General features: G+C 35.2%; 8 protein-coding genes across 9 annotated transcripts in view; all 8 read right to left on the bottom strand.

Moving 5' to 3' along the window:
- Positions 1-456: 456 nt before the first annotated feature.
- LOC134707582 (testis-specific serine/threonine-protein kinase 3-like) lies at positions 457-1,194 on the bottom strand. The gene has a single exon (XM_063567531.1). It carries the CDS (start codon positions 1,192-1,194, stop codon positions 457-459), a length of 738 nt encoding a protein of 245 aa, XP_063423601.1.
- Positions 1,195-2,183: 989 nt separating this feature from the next.
- Positions 2,184-2,921, bottom strand: LOC134707525 (testis-specific serine/threonine-protein kinase 3-like). The gene has a single exon (XM_063567398.1). It carries the CDS (start codon positions 2,919-2,921, stop codon positions 2,184-2,186), a length of 738 nt encoding a protein of 245 aa, XP_063423468.1.
- Positions 2,922-3,909: 988 nt separating this feature from the next.
- LOC134707469 (testis-specific serine/threonine-protein kinase 3-like) lies at positions 3,910-4,647 on the bottom strand. Its single transcript, XM_063567270.1, has one exon. It carries the CDS (start codon positions 4,645-4,647, stop codon positions 3,910-3,912), a length of 738 nt encoding a protein of 245 aa, XP_063423340.1.
- Positions 4,648-5,635: 988 nt separating this feature from the next.
- Positions 5,636-6,373, bottom strand: LOC134707394 (testis-specific serine/threonine-protein kinase 3-like). Its single transcript, XM_063567144.1, has one exon. The coding sequence runs from the start codon at positions 6,371-6,373 to the stop codon at positions 5,636-5,638; it is 738 nt and encodes a 245-aa protein (XP_063423214.1).
- A 973-nt stretch (positions 6,374-7,346) lies between these two features.
- On the bottom strand, positions 7,347-8,084 carry LOC134707324 (testis-specific serine/threonine-protein kinase 3-like). Its single transcript, XM_063567025.1, has one exon. It carries the CDS (start codon positions 8,082-8,084, stop codon positions 7,347-7,349), a length of 738 nt encoding a protein of 245 aa, XP_063423095.1.
- A 973-nt stretch (positions 8,085-9,057) lies between these two features.
- LOC134707247 (testis-specific serine/threonine-protein kinase 3-like) lies at positions 9,058-9,795 on the bottom strand. Its single transcript, XM_063566897.1, has one exon. The coding sequence runs from the start codon at positions 9,793-9,795 to the stop codon at positions 9,058-9,060; it is 738 nt and encodes a 245-aa protein (XP_063422967.1).
- A 982-nt stretch (positions 9,796-10,777) lies between these two features.
- LOC134707172 (testis-specific serine/threonine-protein kinase 3-like) lies at positions 10,778-11,254 on the bottom strand. The gene has a single exon (XM_063566770.1). The coding sequence runs from the start codon at positions 11,252-11,254 to the stop codon at positions 10,778-10,780; it is 477 nt and encodes a 158-aa protein (XP_063422840.1).
- Positions 11,255-16,036: 4,782 nt separating this feature from the next.
- Positions 16,037-20,874, bottom strand: part of LOC134720355 (scm-like with four MBT domains protein 1) — a 30,643-nt gene continuing 25,805 nt past the window's right edge. For both annotated transcript variants that reach the window (XM_063582829.1, XM_063582830.1), the window contains exons 15-16: positions 20,444-20,617; positions 16,037-19,396 (exon numbers count right to left, since the gene is read on the bottom strand). In XM_063582829.1, the coding sequence (XP_063438899.1) occupies positions 19,256-19,396; positions 20,444-20,617 (315 nt within the window). In that variant the 3' untranslated portion in view covers positions 16,037-19,255. The remainder of the gene's footprint in view (positions 19,397-20,443; positions 20,618-20,874) is intronic.

Raw genomic sequence — 20,874 nt, 5'->3', positions numbered from 1 at the left:
ACAAAGAAAGTAAGAGGATTGTTAGAGTCAACTTGTTTTCCATTTCTTCCCAAACCTATGAAAACAGCTTGCTTTGCTACGGGATTGCGCGGTCAAGTGGTAAACTTGAATAACAATTAATAAATAGACTATGTCGTAACTTGAGCGTTCTAATTTTCTGTTTCTCTGCAGCCATTCAAGGTTTTTCAGAAAACAAACAATGCTTAACTCACGTCACAGTAAGTTTATTAAAATGAAAATAGAATGAGTTTGTTGAAACAAAGAAGATGAGAATGTAAAATTGATTGATAACACTTAGGTTTACCGTAACCGTATATTGTATCGGATAAAGGTATGCCCAAGTGTTATATATACATGGTTTACCGTAACAATCGAATGGACAAAAAAAAAACATCCTTGAAATCACAACAAGATCCTATAACGGAGCCTGTTGCGATTTCAAGGATGCTTGGGTATTTAAAACTGACCCAAGGCAAGACGGACTGAGATGGCATCAGCACGTTTTTCAACAGAGGGTTCAAGCATGGAGGAGACGAGGGATTTTACGATGTCGCTAGTGTTTTCGGGGAAAGAGAGGGTGTTTGAGATTTGAGCTTTGACCATAGAGGTTGCGTCACTATCGGAGAATGGGAAAGCTCCGAAGAGCATGACGTAAAGCATAACTCCCATACTCCACATGTCGGCTTTCATGGTATTGTGTTCCATTCCCATAATGACTTCGGGGGCAGCGTATGGGAGGGTTCCACAAAATTCTTCAGATTCGGCAACAATAACGGTTGATTTGGCAAATCCAAAATCAGCCAGTTTGACACATCCATTAGATAACAAGACGTTTTCTAATTTAATGTCATTGTGGGCGATTCCATTTGAGTGGCAGTATTCGACTGCTTTGACAACTTGAGAGAAGACAGAGAGGGTGGCTTCAACGGACATGAGGCCGTTTTTCATTATGTATTCAAAAACATCTCCGAATTCAGCGAATTCCATCAAAACGAAGGCAAATTCTTCGGCTTCGATGATTTCAATGGCTTCGACAATGTTTTCGTGTTTGAGGCTGAGGAAAGCTTCAAACTCAGTAGAGGTTTTGAGGACTTTTTTAATTGCAACTTTACCGAATACTTCGCTAGAGGCGGAGAAAACTTCTTCAGTTAGGGCTACAACGTTTGAAAGTCCACTGTTCAATAAAAGTTCCATTTTAAATTGGCGTGGATTTAGTGTAATAAAGGTATCAAAATACTGAAATTCACGCCTTATATAGAGATATGGCTGCTACGGACTGTTCCAATGATTGATGCTGAAGGGTGGAAAGTTCAAATAAATGCTTTCTTACACAATGAAACAGTACATTATTGAACAATCTCCCCTTTTCATTAATGGTAACTACTCTTGCAAACGGTAAACAAAGTAATTGGTTGTACAAGGGCATTTATCTTATAAGTTTACCGTGTTGCCTTTAACTGTCATGTTTACCGTAACCATAAACTTATACGATAAAGGTTTACCGTAACCGAACAAGTTATTATACAGTTCAGTTTACCGTATCCTCGTATGCAATGTTTACCACAGCAAGCTAAGTGTAAACCGATGAAATCATTTTCTATGTGCTTTTAATATATTTAAGTTATTGGGATTAGAACATGATTCAACAAAATATATAACTATGGACTGACCATAAATTCTTGTTTACCGTAACCACATGGAATCGGTTACAAACCCGAATCTCAATACAAAGAAAGTAAGAGGATTGTTAGAGTCAACTTGTTTTCCATTTCTTCCCAAACCTATGAAAACAGCTTGCTTTGCTACGGGATTGTGCGGTCAAGTGGTAAACTTGAATAACAATTAATAAATAGACTATGTCGTAACTTGAGCGTTCTAATTTTCTGTTTCTCTGCAGCCATTCAAGGTTTTTCAGAAAACAAACAATGCTTAACTCACGTCACAGTAAGTTTATTAAAATGAAAATAGAATGAGTTTGTTGAAACAAAGAAGATGAGAATGTAAAATTGATTGATAACACGTAGGTTTACCGTAACCGTATATTGTATCGGATAAAGGTATGCCCAAGTGTTATATATACATGGTTTACCGTAACAATCGAATGGACAAAAAAAAAAACATCCTTGAAATCACAACAAGATCCTATAACGGAGCCTGTTGCGATTTCAAGGATGCTTGGGTATTTAAAACTGACCCAAGGCAAGACGGACTGAGATGGCATCAGCACGTTTTTCAACAGAGGGTTCAAGCATGGAGGAGACGAGGGATTTTACGATGTCGCTAGTGTTTTCGGGGAAAGAGAGGGTGTTTGAGATTTGAGCTTTGACCATAGAGGTTGCGTCACTATCGGAGAATGGGAAAGCTCCGAAGAGCATGACGTAAAGCATAACTCCCATACTCCACATGTCGGCTTTCATGGTATTGTGTTCCATTCCCATAATGACTTCGGGGGCAGCGTATGGGAGGGTTCCACAAAATTCTTCAGATTCGGCAACAATAACGGTTGATTTGGCAAATCCAAAATCAGCCAGTTTGACACATCCATTAGATAACAAGACGTTTTCTAATTTAATGTCATTGTGGGCGATTCCATTTGAGTGGCGGTATTCGACTGCTTTGACAACTTGAGAGAAGACAGAGAGGGTGGCTTCAACGGACATGAGGCCGTTTTTCATTATGTATTCAAAAACATCTCCGAATTCAGCGAATTCCATCAAAACGAAGGCAAATTCTTCGGCTTCGATGATTTCAATGGCTTCGACAATGTTTTCGTGTTTGAGGCTGAGGAAAGCTTCAAACTCAGTAGAGGTTTTGAGGACTTTTTTAATTGCAACTTTACCGAATACTTCGCTAGAGGCGGAGAAAACTTCTTCAGTTAGGGCTACAACGTTTGAAAGTCCACTGTTCAATAAAAGTTCCATTTTAAATTGGCGTGGATTTAGTGTAATAAAGGTATCAAAATACTGAAATTCACGCCTTATATAGAGATATGGCTGCTACGGACTGTTCCAATGATTGATGCTGAAGGGTGGAAAGTTCAAATAAATGCTTTCTTACACAATGAAACAGTACATTATTGAACAATCTCCCCTTTTCATTAATGGTAACTACTCTTGCAAACGGTAAACAAAGTAATTGGTTGTACAAGGGCATTTATCTTATAAGTTTACCGTGTTGCCTTTAACTGTCATGTTTACCGTAACCATAAACTTATACGATAAAGGTTTACCGTAACCGAACAAGTTATTATACAGTTCAGTTTACCGTATCCTCGTATGCAATGTTTACCACAGCAAGCTAAGTGTAAACCGATGAAATCATTTTCTATGTGCTTTTAATATATTTAAGTTATTGGGATTAGAACATGATTCAACAAAATATATAACTATGGACTGACCATAAATTCTTGTTTACCGTAACCACATGGAATCGGTTACAAACCCGAATCTCAATACAAAGAAAGTAAGAGGATTGTTAGAGTCAACTTGTTTTCCATTTCTTCCCAAACCTATGAAAACAGCTTGCTTTGCTACGGGATTGTGCGGTCAAGTGGTAAACTTGAATAACAATTAATAAATAGACTATGTCGTAACTTGAGCGTTCTAATTTTCTGTTTCTCTGCAGCCATTCAAGGTTTTTCAGAAAACAAACAATGCTTAACTCACGTCACAGTAAGTTTATTAAAATGAAAATAGAATGAGTTTGTTGAAACAAAGAAGATGAGAATGTAAAATTGATTGATAACACGTAGGTTTACCGTAACCGTATATTGTATCGGATAAAGGTATGCCCAAGTGTTATATATACATGGTTTACCGTAACAATCGAATGGACAAAAAAAAAACATCCTTGAAATCACAACAAGATCCTATAACGGAGCCTGTTGCGATTTCAAGGATGCTTGGGTATTTAAAACTGACCCAAGGCAAGACGGACTGAGATGGCATCAGCACGTTTTTCAACAGAGGGTTCAAGCATGGAGGAGACGAGGGATTTTACGATGTCGCTAGTGTTTTCGGGGAAAGAGAGGGTGTTTGAGATTTGAGCTTTGACCATAGAGGTTGCGTCACTATCGGAGAATGGGAAAGCTCCGAAGAGCATGACGTAAAGCATAACTCCCATACTCCACATGTCGGCTTTCATGGTATTGTGTTCCATTCCCATAATGACTTCGGGGGCAGCGTATGGGAGGGTTCCACAAAATTCTTCAGATTCGGCAACAATAACGGTTGATTTGGCAAATCCAAAATCAGCCAGTTTGACACATCCATTAGATAACAAGACGTTTTCTAATTTAATGTCATTGTGGGCGATTCCATTTGAGTGGCAGTATTCGACTGCTTTGACAACTTGAGAGAAGACAAAGAGGGTGGCTTCAACGGACATGAGGCCGTTTTTCATTATGTATTCAAAAACATCTCCGAATTCAGCGAATTCCATCAAAACGAAGGCAAATTCTTCGGCTTCGATGATTTCAATGGCTTCGACAATGTTTTCGTGTTTGAGGCTGAGGAAAGCTTCAAACTCAGTAGAGGTTTTGAGGACTTTTTTAATTGCAACTTTACCGAATACTTCGCTAGAGGCGGAGAAAACTTCTTCAGTTAGGGCTACAACGTTTGAAAGTCCACTGTTCATTAAAAGTTCCATTTTAAATTGGCGTGGATTTAGTGTAATAAAGGTATCAAAATACTGAAATTCACGCCTTATATAGAGATATGGCTGCTACGGACTGTTCCAATGATTGATGCTGAAGGGTGGAAAGTTCAAATAAATGCTTTCTTACACAATGAAACAGTACATTATTGAACAATCTCCCCTTTTCATTAATGGTAACTACTCTTGCAAACGGTAAACAAAGTAATTGGTTGTACAAGGGCATTTATCTTATAAGTTTACCGTGTTGCCTTTAACTGTCATGTTTACCGTAACCATAAACTTATACGATAAAGGTTTACCGTAACCGAACAAGTTATTATACAGTTCAGTTTACCGTATCCTCGTATGCAATGTTTACCACAGCAAGCTAAGTGTAAACCGATGAAATCATTTTCTATGTGCTTTTAATATATTTAAGTTATTGGGATTAGAACATGATTCAACAAAATATATAACTATGGACTGACCATAAATTCTTGTTTACCGTAACCACATGGAATCGGTTACAAACCCGAATCTCAATACAAAGAAAGTAAGAGGATTGTTAGAGTCAACTTGTTTTCCATTTCTTCCCAAACCTATGAAAACAGCTTGCTTTGCTACGGGATTGTGCGGTCAAGTGGTAAACTTGAATAACAATTAATAAATAGACTATGTCGTAACTTTAGCGTTCTAATTTTCTGTTTCTCTGCAGCCATTCAAGGTTTTTCAGAAAACAAACAATGCTTAACTCACGTCACAGTAAGTTTATTAAAATGAAAATAGAATGAGTTTGTTGAAACAAAGAAGATGAGAATGTAAAATTGATTGATAACACTTAGGTTTACCGTAACCGTATATTGTATCGGATAAAGGTATGCCCAAGTGTTATATATACATGGTTTACCGTAACAATCGAATGGACAAAAAAAAAACATCCTTGAAATCACAACAAGATCCTAAAACGGAGCCTGTTGCGATTTCAAGGATGCTTGGGTATTTAAAACTGACCCAAGGCAAGACGGACTGAGATGGCATCAGCACGTTTTTCAACAGAGGGTTCAAGCATGGAGGAGACGAGGGATTTTACGATGTCGCTAGTGTTTTCGGGGAAAGAGAGGGTGTTTGAGATTTGAGCTTTGACCATAGAGGTTGCGTCACTATCGGAGAATGGGAAAGCTCCGAAGAGCATGACGTAAAGCATAACTCCCATACTCCACATGTCGGCTTTCATGGTATTGTGTTCCATTCCCATAATGACTTCGGGGGCAGCGTATGGGAGGGTTCCACAAAATTCTTCAGATTCGGCAACAATAACGGTTGATTTGGCAAATCCAAAATCAGCCAGTTTGACACATCCATTAGATAACAAGACGTTTTCTAATTTAATGTCATTGTGGGCGATTCCATTTGAGTGGCAGTATTCGACTGCTTTGACAACTTGAGAGAAGACAGAGAGGGTGGCTTCAACGGACATGAGGCCGTTTTTCATTATGTATTCAAAAACATCTCCGAATTCAGCGAATTCCATCAAAACGAAGGCAAATTCTTCGGCTTCGATGATTTCAATGGCTTCGACAATGTTTTCGTGTTTGAGGCTGAGGAAAGCTTCAAACTCAGTAGAGGTTTTGAGGACTTTTTTAATTGCAACTTTACCGAATACTTCGCTAGAGGCGGAGAAAACTTCTTCAGTTAGGGCTACAACGTTTGAAAGTCCACTGTTCAATAAAAGTTCCATTTTAAATTGGCGTGGATTTAGTGTAATAAAGGTATCAAAATACTGAAATTCACGCCTTATATAGAGATATGGCTGCTACGGACTGTTCCAATGATTGATGCTGAAGGGTGGAAAGTTCAAATAAATGCTTTCTTACACAATGAAACAGTACATTATTGAACAATCTCCCCTTTTCATTAATGGTAACTACTCTTGCAAACGGTAAACAAAGTAATTGGTTGTACAAGGGCATTTATCTTATAAGTTTACCGTGTTGCCTTTAACTGTCATGTTTACCGTAACCATAAACTTATACGATAAAGGTTTACCGTAACCGAACAAGTTATTATACAGTTCAGTTTACCGTATCCTCGTATGCAATGTTTACCACAGCAAGCTAAGTGTAAACCGATGAAATCATTTTCTATGTGCTTTTAATATATTTAAACATGATTCAACAAAATATATAACTATGGACTGACCATACATTCTTGTTTACCGTAACCACATGGAATCGGTTACAAACCCGAATCTCAATACAAAGAAAGTAAGAGGATTGTTAGAGTCAACTTGTTTTCCATTTCTTCCCAAACCTATGAAAACAGCTTGCTTTGCTACGGGATTGTGCGGTCAAGTGGTAAACTTGAATAACAATTAATAAATAGACTATGTCGTAACTTGAGCGTTCTAATTTTCTGTTTCTCTGCAGCCATTCAAGGTTTTTCAGAAAACAAACAATGCTTAACTCACGTCACAGTAAGTTTATTAAAATGAAAATAGAATGAGTTTGTTGAAACAAAGAAGATGAGAATGTAAAATTGATTGATAACACTTAGGTTTACCGTAACCGTATATTGTATCGGATAAAGGTATGCCCAAGTGTTTTATATACATGGTTTACCGTAACAATCGAATGGACAAAAAAAAACCATCCTTGAAATCACAACAAGATCCTATAACGGAGCCTGTTGCGATTTCAAGGATGCTTGGGTATTTAAAACTGACCCAAGGCAAGACGGACTGAGATGGCATCAGCACGTTTTTCAACAGAGGGTTCAAGCATGGAGGAGACGAGGGATTTTACGATGTCGCTAGTGTTTTCGGGGAAAGAGAGGGTGTTTGAGATTTGAGCTTTGACCATAGAGGTTGCGTCACTATCGGAGAATGGGAAAGCTCCGAAGAGCATGACGTAAAGCATAACTCCCATACTCCACATGTCGGCTTTCATGGTATTGTGTTCCATTCCCATAATGACTTCGGGGGCAGCGTATGGGAGGGTTCCACAAAATTCTTCAGATTCGGCAACAATAACGGTTGATTTGGCAAATCCAAAATCAGCCAGTTTGACACATCCATTAGATAACAAGACGTTTTCTAATTTAATGTCATTGTGGGCGATTCCATTTGAGTGGCAGTATTCGACTGCTTTGACAACTTGAGAGAAGACAGAGAGGGTGGCTTCAACGGACATGAGGCCGTTTTTCATTATGTATTCAAAAACATCTCCGAATTCAGCGAATTCCATCAAAACGAAGGCAAATTCTTCGGCTTCGATGATTTCAATGGCTTCGACAATGTTTTCGTGTTTGAGGCTGAGGAAAGCTTCAAACTCAGTAGAGGTTTTGAGGACTTTTTTAATTGCAACTTTACCGAATACTTCGCTAGAGGCGGAGAAAACTTCTTCAGTTAGGGCTACAACGTTTGAAAGTCCACTGTTCAATAAAAGTTCCATTTTAAATTGGCGTGGATTTAGTGTAATAAAGGTATCAAAATACTGAAATTCACGCCTTATATAGAGATATGGCTGCTACGGACTGTTCCAATGATTGATGCTGAAGGGTGGAAAGTTCAAATAAATGCTTTCTTACACAATGAAACAGTACATTATTGAACAATCTCCCCTTTTCATTAATGGTAACTACTCTTGCAAACGGTAAACAAAGTAATTGGTTGTACAAGGGCATTTATCTTATAAGTTTACCGTGTTGCCTTTAACTGTCATGTTTACCGTAACCATAAACTTATACGATAAAGGTTTACCGTAACCGAACAAGTTATTATACAGTTCAGTTTACCGTATCCTCGTATGCAATGTTTACCACAGCAAGCTAAGTGTAAACCGATGAAATCATTTTCTATGTGCTTTTAATATATTTAAACATGATTCAACAAAATATATAACTATGGACTGACCATACATTCTTGTTTACCGTAACCACATGGAATCGGTTACAAACCCGAATCTCAATACAAAGAAAGTAAGAGGATTGTTAGAGTCAACTTGTTTTCCATTTCTTCCCAAACCTATGAAAACAGCTTGCTTTGCTACGGGATTGTGCGGTCAAGTGGTAAACTTGAATAACAATTAATAAATAGACTATGTCGTAACTTGAGCGTTCTAATTTTCTGTTTCTCTGCAGCCATTCAAGGTTTTTCAGAAAACAAACAATGCTTAACTCACGTCACAGTAAGTTTATTAAAATGAAAATAGAATGAGTTTGTTGAAACAAAGAAGATGAGAATGTAAAATTGATTGATAACACTTAGGTTTACCGTAACCGTATATTGTATCGGATAAAGGTATGCCCAAGTGTTTTATATACATGGTTTACCGTAACAATCGAATGGACAAAAAAAAAACATCCTTGAAATCACAACAAGATCCTATAACGGAGCCTGTTGCGATTTCAAGGATGCTTGGGTATTTAAAACTGACCCAAGGCAAGACGGACTGAGATGGCATCAGCACGTTTTTCAACAGAGGGTTCAAGCATGGAGGAGACGAGGGATTTTACGATGTCGCTAGTGTTTTCGGGGAAAGAGAGGGTGTTTGAGATTTGAGCTTTGACCATAGAGGTTGCGTCACTATCGGAGAATGGGAAAGCTCCGAAGAGCATGACGTAAAGCATAACTCCCATACTCCACATGTCGGCTTTCATGGTATTGTGTTCCATTCCCATAATGACTTCGGGGGCAGCGTATGGGAGGGTTCCACAAAATTCTTCAGATTCGGCAACAATAACGGTTGATTTGGCAAATCCAAAATCAGCCAGTTTGACACATCCATTAGATAACAAGACGTTTTCTAATTTAATGTCATTGTGGGCGATTCCATTTGAGTGGCAGTATTCGACTGCTTTGACAACTTGAGAGAAGACAGAGAGGGTGGCTTCAACGGACATGAGGCCGTTTTTCATTATGTATTCAAAAACATCTCCGAATTCAGCGAATTCCATCAAAACGAAGGCAAATTCTTCGGCTTCGATGATTTCAATGGCTTCGACAATGTTTTCGTGTTTGAGGCTGAGGAAAGCTTCAAACTCAGTAGAGGTTTTGAGGACTTTTTTAATTGCAACTTTACCGAATACTTCGCTAGAGGCGGAGAAAACTTCTTCAGTTAGGGCTACAACGTTTGAAAGTCCACTGTTCAATAAAAGTTCCATTTTAAATTGGCGTGGATTTAGTGTAATAAAGGTATCAAAATACTGAAATTCACGCCTTATATAGAGATATGGCTGCTACGGACTGTTCCAATGATTGATGCTGAAGGGTGGAAAGTTCAAATAAATGCTTTCTTACACAATGAAACAGTACATTATTGAACAATCTCCCCTTTTCATTAATGGTAACTACTCTTGCAAACGGTAAACAAAGTAATTGGTTGTACAAGGGCATTTATCTTATAAGTTTACCGTGTTGCCTTTAACTGTCATGTTTACCGTAACCATAAACTTATACGATAAAGGTTTACCGTAACCGAACAAGTTATTATACAGTTCAGTTTACCGTATCCTCGTATGCAATGTTTACCACAGCAAGCTAAGTGTAAACCGATGAAATCATTTTCTATGTGCTTTTAATATATTTAAGTTATTGGGATTAGAACATGATTCAACAAAATATATAACTATGGACTGACCATAAATTCTTGTTTACCGTAACCACATGGAATCGGTTACAAACCCGAATCTCAATACAAAGAAAGTAAGAGGATTGTTAGAGTCAACTTGTTTTCTTCCCAAACCTATGAAAACAGCTTGCTTTGCTACGGGATTGTGCGGTCAAGTGGTAAACTTGAATAACAATTAATAAATAGACTATGTCGTAACTTGAGCGTTCTAATTTTCTGTTTCTCTGCAGCCATTCAAGGTTTTTCAGAAAACAAACAATGCTTAACTCACGTCACAGTAAGTTTATTAAAATGAAAATAGAATGAGTTTGTTGAAACAAAGAAGATGAGAATGTAAAATTGATTGATAACACGTAGGTTTACCGTAACCGTATATTGTATCGGATAAAGGTATGCCCAAGTGTTATATATACATGGTTTACCGTAACAATCGAATGGACAAAAAAAAAACATCCTTGAAATCACAACAAGATCCTATAACGGAGCCTGTTGCGATTTCAAGGATGCTTGGGTATTTAAAACTGACCCAAGGCAAGACGGACTGAGATGGCATCAGCACGTTTTTCAACAGAGGGTTCAAGCATGGAGGAGACGAGGGATTTTACGATGTCGCTAGTGTTTTCGGGGAAAGAGAGGGTGTTTGAGATTTGAGCTTTGACCATAGAGGTTGCGTCACTATCGGAGAATGGGAAAGCTCCGAAGAGCATGACGTAAAGCATAACTCCCATACTCCACATGTCGGCTTTCATGGTATTGTGTTCCATTCCCATAATGACTTCGGGGGCAGCGTATGGGAGGGTTCCACAAAATTCTTCAGATTCGGCAACAATAACGGTTGATTTGGCAAATCCAAAATCAGCCAGTTTGACACATCCATTAGATAACAAGACGTTTTCTAATTTAATGTCATTGTGGGCGATTCCATTTGAGTGGCAGTATTCGACTGCTTTGACAACTTGAGAGAAGACAGAGAGGGTGGCTTCAACGGACATGAGGCCGTTTTTCATTATGTATTCAAAAACATCTCCGAATTCAGCGAATTCCATCAAAACGAAGGCAAATTCTTCGGCTTCGATGATTTCAATGGCTTCGACAATGTTTTCGTGTTTGAGGCTGAGGAAAGCTTCAAACTCAGTAGAGGTTTTGAGGACTTTTTTAATTGCAACTTTACCGAATACTTTGCTAGACAACTATACAAATCCTTGTTGAAACAAAGAAGATTGGAAAATGGATGACGTATTGTTTATAAATAGTATTTGAGGCGCATTAGGGATATTAACTGTTTGAAAGTCAACTATTTACTTAAATTTCCGAGGCTGGGTTGTAATCGAGGACGTATATTATGTTAGTTATACCTCCTCAGTGTTATAATGTAAAAAAGGTTTTAGATTAAAAATTGAAATTAAAAAAATATTAAAATTCAAGCCTTACCCAAGTCTTGTTTGAATGGGGTGAGTGGTCTCCATTAATCCTTTCTCGTGTAAAAAAGGACAGAAATGTTACTTTCCCCATTTCAATTGTTTCAAAATTAATTTGATGGCGTGATATCTGCAAGGGTAGTCACCTTTAAACTAAGATCATTTTAAGATTATTCGTGTTTCAGAGCCGTGGTGTAGTGCATGGTTTTTGAATCGGACTACTAATATTAAGGTTCCTTGATCGATCCCCGCTCCGGTAGTATGATACTTGTAATAACTTATGTTACATTCCCACGATTGACAGCCACTTGCAAGTTAAGCACAGAACTTAACTGATTGTTCAGTTTGTTTCCAAAAGTTGGGCTCTTTTAACATGCAATGCATAGATCCAGTCCAGATTCGTTCTAAGTCTCTCTGCTGAGACACAGTTATAAGGTTGTTCCTAGAACAGTCAACCAAGAATTCGAAAAGATCCTCATCAGAATTAATTATACTGCAATAAGGGATATGATTATCCTCTAGTAGGGATTTTAGTCTATTGTGATGAATTTTTCTCACACAATTAAGACTTTCACACTTGACTAGGAAGTGTTTATAATCCTCAGGTCCTACCATGCACAATCTGCATTTGCAGATTTTGTTTCGTCAAATCGGTTGGTAAAACTTCCTGTAAGTATCCAGGATTTTATTATCCCTTTGCTATCATATCTTTTATGATCTCTGACACTGCTCCAACAGAAGTTTGGGTTTTTAAAGTTCCAGTTGTTAAGTTCCATATATTTGAATGTTTGTGTCACCCGGTGCCGGGCAGTAACTTATTTTGTTGTAGGTGTGTATATAAATACCATGCCACAACCGATCTGGGTTTTTTTATTGGATGTTTTTCTGCTTTGTATCGATCTTCCCTTTTCAATTGATTTTTTTATACGACCGCAAATTTTGAAAAAAATTTCGTCGTATATTGCTATCACGTTGGCGTCGTCGTCGTCGTCGTCGTCGTCCGAATACTATTAGTTTTCGCACTCTAACTTTAGTAAAAGTGAATATAAATCTATAAAATTTTATCACAAGGTTTATGACCACAAAAGGAAGGTTGGTATGAATTTTGGGAGTTTTGGTCCCAACATTTTAGGAATTAGGGGCCAAAAAGGGCCCAAATAAGCATTTTCTTGGTTTTCGCACTATAACTTTAGTTTAAGTTAATAGAAATCTATGAAATTTTGACACAAGGTTTATGACCACAAAAGAAAGGTTGGGATTGATTTTGGGAGTTTTGGTTTCAACAGTGTAGGAATTAGGGGCCAAAAAAGGGCCCAAATAAGCATTATTCTTGGTTTTCGCACAATAACTTTAGTTTAAGTAAATAGAAAATAATGAAATTTAAACACAATGTTTATGACCACAAAAGGAAGGTTGGTATTGATTTTGGGAGTTGAGGTCCCAACAGTTTAGGAATTAGGGGCCAAAAAGGGACCCAAATAAGCATTTTTCTTGGTTTTCGCACCATAACTTTAGTATAAGTAAATAGAAATATATGAAATTTGAACACAAGGTTTATGACCATAAAAGGAAGGTTGGTAATGATTTTGGGAGTTTTGGTCCCAACAGTTTAGGAATAAGGGGCCCAAAGGGTCCAAAATTAAACTTTGTTTGATTTCATCAAAATTGAATAATTGGGGTTCTTTGATATGCCGAATCTAACTGTGTATGTAGATTTTTAACTTTTGGTCCCGTTTTCAAATTGGTCTACATTAAGGTCCAAAGGGTCCAAAATTAAACTTCGTTTGATTTTGACAAAAAATTAATCGGTTGGGTTCTTTGATATGCTGAATCTAAAAATGTACTTAGATTCTTGATTATCGGCCCAGTTTTCAAGTTGGTCCAAATCGGGGTCCAAAATTAAACTTTGTTTGATTTCATCAAAAATTGAATAAATGGGGTTCTTTGATATGCCAAATCTAACTGTGTATGTAGATTCCTCATTTTTGGTCTTATTTTCAAATTGGTCTACATTAAAGTCCAAAGGGTCCAAAATTAAACTTAGTTTGATTTTAACAAAAATTGAAATCTTGGGGTTCTTTGATATGCTGAATCCAAACATGTACTTAGATTTTTGATTATGGGCCCAGTTTTCAAGTTGGTCCAAATCAGGATCTAAAATTATATTAAGTTTTGTGCAATAGCAAGTCTTTTTCTTTTCAATTGCACAGTATTGCACAATGGCAAGAAATATCTTATTGCAAAATATTGTGAAATAGCAATTTTGTTTTTAATTAGAGTTATCTTTCTTTGTCCAGAAAAGTAAGCAAGAAATATCTAATTGTAATAATTTTTTTATTTGGAGTTATCTTTCTTTGTCCAGAATCAACTTAAATCTTTGTTATATATACATTCACTTTTTACTACCAACTGATAAATTAAAATAATCTTTACCATTCAGTGATAACAAGCAGTTTTTTTTTACATCTTAACATTTTATGATGTATTTAAATGAGTAGTAACTGTTGCAAACTCCATTAGAAATTTTAATTGAGATAAGTTTTGAAATAAGGGAAAGGGGGATGTGATTAAAAAATTGGGTTCAATTTTCTCATTTGAAATTTCATAAATAAAAAGAAAATTTCTTCAAACATTTTTTTGAGAGGAATAATATTCAACAGCATAGTGAATTGCTCTAAGAGAAAACAAAAATTTTAATTTCATTAGAACACATTCATTCTGTGTCAGAAACCTATGCTGTGTCAACTATTTAATCACAATCCAAATTTAGAGCTGAATCCAGCTTGAATGTTGTGTCCATACTTGCCCCAACCGTTCAGGGTTCAACCTCTGCGGTCGTATAAAGCTACGCCCTGCGGAGCATCTGGTTATAGCTTTTTCTTATATTGGGCTGTAACAACACGGGAAGGGTTGAGTGCCCACAAACTAGTTTCACCAATGATTGTATATGCTCCTGTTGCTTTAACTGTATATCATAAACGTTTTCCAGTCATTGTTCTTACCCTAAATTAGGCCGTTAGTTTTTCTCGTTTGAATTGTTTTACATTTATCATTTTGGGGCCTTTTACAGCTGACTATGTAGTGTGTTTGGTTTTTTTTTGCACATGGCTGAAATCTTTAATTGAAATATAGCTGTATAATTATATGTCATTTGGTTTCTATTGGGGTGATTTCTCATTAGCAATCATACCACATCTTATTTTTTATAGATTCAGACATATTTATTTTTTTTAAACTTTTTAAGCTGGATCAAATTACTGAATTGTCTTTATATTTATAACCCAAATTTGATAACAGTGTAACGTTTTCCCATTCTTCATATTTGAGACATAAAACTTAAAAAACAAGAATGTGTCCATAGTGTATGGATGCCCACTCACACTATTATTTTTTCTATGTTCAGTGGACGGTGAAATCAGGGTCAAAACAATTTAGCATTAAAGCTAGAAAGATTATATCACAAGCAACATGTATACTAAGTTTCAAATCGCTTGGACTTCAACTTCATCAAAAACTACCTTGACCAAATACTGTAACCCGGATCGGCACAGACAGAAGGGCGGACGAACGAATGAATTAAAGAAGGCACAGACTGAAAACATAATGCCCATAAATTGGACATAAAACAGTGGAAATGCAACTGAAAACTATTTTCTTAAAATACACCAACCACATTTTGTAGACAAAGAAAAAACAGAAGCCAGAGGATGAAAACCATGTTCCTGGAAAAGCCAAAAATATTTATTAACAGGAGTGCACACACTGTCATGAGTCTCCTTCTTTACTCAATCATATTTTATCATCATTCTCTGTTATATGACAGTTTTACTACAATCAGGCATCAGGCATACTTGGCCTTACCAATAATCCATGAAAAATGAGGTAAAGGTCAAATGAACAAACTGTTCAGTGTAGTCTACTGTTTCCTAGTATGCAAGGTATAAGTAACAAACAAAGGGTAACCACCATCTTCATGTTCAAGAAGGATATCTGCTTTCAAGTTATATTAAATGGTATGCACTAGGATGAAATTCCATATTATATAATTGGATGCAGACATCTTCAACAAGAATATAACTTAATGAATTTTAATGTAACAGTGACCTTGAACTTTAAACTCCAAAAAGATGAGGTTCTTCTCCTTTCCTATATCTTCCTTTAATGTAAGTTTTATGTGTATGAAGCATCAGCAAGATCTAATTCAGAAAGCATGTTTGGAAGCTACAGATGGACAGACTGACAAGGTGATGAAATAATTTTGGAGTGAGCATATCACTGTTTAGCATATCACTATTAAGGCTTTCTAATACACAAATTACATTAAGCTGGGGTAACACGAAAGAAAAAAATATAGGAAATTGTTATTTCATTGATTTATTCATTATTTGATCTTATTGTGACCATTTGAAAGACATTTGTATGTAAATGTGGATAAATTACAGATATTACATTATAGCATTGAGATTCAAAGTCAGGGGGCACAATCATGTGAAATTTTTACTGTTAAGATATTACATCTTAATAACTAAATTCATCTAATTATTAACCTACTCGAATCTCATTTTAACACATATGTATTTCAGTAAATACTTCTGAAGGGAATTCTCACTGGCTGCTGCCTAGTACTATTGCATACATAATTCCTAGCACTTTTGAACACATTATTTCATGTTCTTAAAATATACATATACACAAGGTAATATACAAATATATCACATTCTAATAAAACATGTTTTAAATGCATTCAATATAAAAAAAAAAAATACCCACATTCATGCATGCACTTACACACAAAATAGTCTCAACTCAAATTACATGACTGCATGGAAATCTTGATCAAATAGAAAATTATTCACATTACAGATTTAAATAAACTTAAATAGGAAATTAGAAATTGTGAATGTGACAATCATTTTGTACCCAACATACCACCAGCAGAATTTGGCTGAATAAACAAAACAGCAGGAATCTTCAAACACAATATTAACTGAGCAATTTTTACATATTGTTTATCACCTAAACATTCCATGTATATGAAGCTAAAAAAATCTTCTAAAAACCTTAATTTGGCAAATTCATTGATTAAGATTGTTTTTATAATAACTAAGGTGCAAAGTCAAAATTGATTAAAGATACTGGTAATTGACTAAACTGTATAATGAGTATATAAATATTTGGAGCATAAGTCAAGAAAATAACATCTAAAGATAATAGTATTGCTGTGCAGTTGGTGATATTTCTGATTGTTGCTAATTTTATTTCATTTCAAAATGTTATGTAGATAATTTGTCTATTAACTTATCAAAACTTCATTCAAAGGCATGTGTAAATATAATTTATACAAGGTTTTTTATGTAAATGCATTCAATATTTTAACACCTACAGAAAATCAATACAATTCTAGTATATGTACAACAGGTATCAACATTTTAGCAACAACCATTTAATTAAAGATTCAAGTTGTTTATTTAAAATAAAATCTCAATTTTTACATAGTAGATTATCTTAAACAAAAATAAACAATGCTCAAACAATAACTTTATAAAACAAGAGGCTCTCAAGAGCCTGAATCGCTCACCTTAATTCTTTTGGTTAAATCTCTCATCAATGATTATTTTGGCTTTTCAATTTATTTAAATGTTCTTTGGATCGTCCTATTTTCTTCAAAAGCCAAAAAAAAAAAATCATTTTCTCCTATGTTCTATTTTAGCCATAGGAGCTATGTTTCTTGACATACAAGGAAATAAAATATAAAATTTATACTAGATACTCTGAAACTCATTTAGCCTAAGTTTGGCTGAAATTGATACAGCAGTTTCAAAGGAGAAGATTTTTTAAAGTAAGTCAACATGATGAGCAAATTGTGAAAAAAGTCTTTAAAGGGCAATAACTCCTTAAGGGGTCAATTGACAATTTTGGTCAAATTGACTTATTTGTAGATCTTACTTTGCTGAACATTATTGCTGTTTACAGTTTATCTCTATCTATAATAATATTCAAGATAATAAACAAAAACAGCAAAATTTTCTTAAAATTATCAATTCAGGGGCAGCAACCCAACAACAGGTTGTCTGATTCATCTAAAACTTTCAGGGCAGATAGATCTTGACCTGATAAACAATATTACCCCATGTCCGATTTGCTCTAAATGCTTTGGTTTTTGAGTTATAAGCCAAAAACTGCATTTGACCCCTATGTTCTATTTTTAGCAATGGAGACTGTGTTTGTTGATAGATCAAAACTTCGGATACAATTAACAAACTAGATACCCTAAGGAACATTCAGTTAAAGTTTGGAAGTATTTGGCCCAGTAGTTTTAGAGGAGAAGATTTTTGTAAAAGATTACCAAGATTTACGAAAAAATGGTTAAACATTGACTATAATGGGCAATAACTCCTAAAGGGGTCAACTGACTATTTCGGTCATGTTGACTTATTTGTAGATCTTACTTTGCTGAACATTATTGCTGTTTACAGTTTATCTCTATCTATAATAATATTCAAGATAATAACCAAAAACAGCAAAATTTCCTTAAAATTACCAATTCAGGGGCAGCAACCCAACAATGGGTTGTCTGATTCATCTGAAAATTTCAGGGCAGATAGATCTTGACCTGATAAACAATATTACCCCATGTCAGTTTTACTCTAAATGCTTTGGTTTTTGAGTTATAAGCCAAAAACTGCATTTGACCCCTATGTTCTATTTTTAGCAATGGCGACCATGTTTGTTGATAGATCAAAACTTCGGATACAATTTATAAACTTGATACCCTAAGGAACATTTATTTAAAGTTTGGAAGTATTTGGCCCAGTAGTTTCAGAGGAGAAGATTCTTGAAATAGTTTACGACGACAGACGACGACGGACGACGACAGACGACGACAGACGACGACGGACGCCAAGTGATGGCATAAGCTCACTTGGCCCTTTGGGCCAGGTGAGCTAACAACATGCAGTCTATGCAAAATAGCAATAGAAATTTATCACAGAGTTCTAAAAACAATATTGTACTACTGTCAGTAAACATTTCATATTTGATTAAGGGTTATTTATTTTCTTGTTTTTTTTCTCTATACACAACTGAGAAAATCTCATCACTCTTCAGTAGCAAGAGCTAGATGAAAAATTATCATTTAGGAAGACCAGAACAAAAATTTTAGAAAATAGCAAATGCAATTATATAAGGCCTGTGTCATTAGTCAAAAAGGTATCACAAATGTTGAAGATATGACTTGGTTAACAGAAATGACAGACAAAATATTTATCCTGTATTTGAGAAAAAATACAAAGTTAAATTCTTTGACAGATTGAGTTATGATGAGTAATTAAAAGAAAATGTAGATTAATTACAGAAACTTTTTGTGCATTTATAACTGTTGAAATTGCACTGTTTCAGAGTGTGGCTTCCCTCTAAAATGACATCATTTCATCATGCAAACTTTAGATTTCTGCCTTAGTTTAATAACTCATTTAACAATATAAAGACCCACAAAATTCCCAATAGCTTCAATAATATCAAAACCATCATATGTTAGTATACAAAAAATCAAAAATCAAAATCTCATTCCAACAATCATTTAGCATATTGCTGAAAGAATGCTAGTTTAATCTGTTCTATATGATGGCAAAGTTTAATGGCAGGACCTAATTTGAGTTCTAAGTATTCTTGTACTGTAGGCAGAGTCAACAAAAGTAAAGCTTGGCCATCAATTTCCTGTAAAATAGAATAACAAAATATATACAAGATTTCTATACAATATGTTTCGATCACCACAAAGTTTGATCAAGTATTTGGTGAAAATAGTCAAATGCATTTTTAAAATGGAATTAAAGTGGTACCCAACACTTGCACTGAAACTAATTTGGCTTGTTTAATTTTCATAAAATTTTGTCAAAGTACTTTCTTTGACCCTTTAACAAAAATATAAAAATTTCAAATATTTTGAACCAACTGTTTTGTCAGAAAAATTACACTAGTTATATAGCAGTTTGACAAACACAAATTTTGATCATTGAGAAGCTTAAAATTCCTTTTACAAAAAAACGTAATTAAAACGCTTAGCTGACTTTACACCTTCAGTTATAAAGTCTCCATATCAGGAGAGAAACCATCTTTTCCTACAAGGAGCCAAGTTGTGTAAACTAAGAACTAAAAAAATAAACTCAAAATCTGAATTTAACTTATTATGCCGCTACTCAATGTCTCATATCCCAAGAAACTTTTTATCTAGATGAAACCACTGTATCGCAAATGGAAGCAGTTTTTGAAGTAACAAGCTAACTTTTCAACTTTTTAACAAGCAATTATTAAATCTAATAGGCAAAATACTACTTCTGCTTTCATTTGAGACACAGCGCTTTTGTCTATGTTACATGACAAGTGTTTTAATTCAATGAGTAGTTTTTAAAAACAATTAAAGTAAAGTATTATAACTGTCAAAATCCAGATTTTCTTTGTCATGACTATAAAAATGTTATCATAAACCATATAATTCTATCTAAATTGCCTTCAAATTCATTTTTGTAAAAATATCATATTATATAAATCTAAAGCACAAAAATACCTTTTTGGTCGTAATGTATATCAAGAGCTTTTCAACAAAGACAAAACATCATCGTTATAAAAAATTAAGACAGGAATATTGACAAAGTATTAAACTATTGGTGAGTGGGTATTAACCAATCATCAGTGACCACAGATACCACTTTATCTGATGAATTTACACCTTTGAAGCTTGGTTGATAAACTAAGGATAAGTACCTGTTCTCTGAATAACCTTGCTACTGGAGCACATTCTGTTCCCTTTATAAAGCCAACAACTTCCTGAACTGACCAATGCAATGGATTACTGCTCAGTTTCATAGCATTCTTTACAGGTGAGGTATGGGGAGATGTCTGTTTTTCTTCTTTTACATGTACATGATGCTTTTTATGCTAAAATCAAATTGTTTTACATATATATACAATTTAAAAAATAAGAAAAAAATGGCGACTTTGATATACATAACGGTTTTCTAACCTTATTAAAGTGTAGGCCAGTATATACATAACAGTACAATTTGAATGCTGTTTTGTCTATAAATTATTTTTTTCTTCTAAAAAGTCAGACATAAATGTACTTCGCTTAGTAACTGAAAATCTCCTTACACTTTTACAAAACAAAATAAAACTGGAAATTCATATGAGCGGAT

The sequence above is a fragment of the Mytilus trossulus genome, chromosome 1 (genome assembly GCF_036588685.1).
Source record: "Mytilus trossulus isolate FHL-02 chromosome 1, PNRI_Mtr1.1.1.hap1, whole genome shotgun sequence".
In the NCBI taxonomy this organism is placed as follows: domain Eukaryota; kingdom Metazoa; phylum Mollusca; class Bivalvia; order Mytilida; family Mytilidae; genus Mytilus; species Mytilus trossulus.
This window is presented reverse-complemented; position numbering and strand designations above follow the sequence as displayed.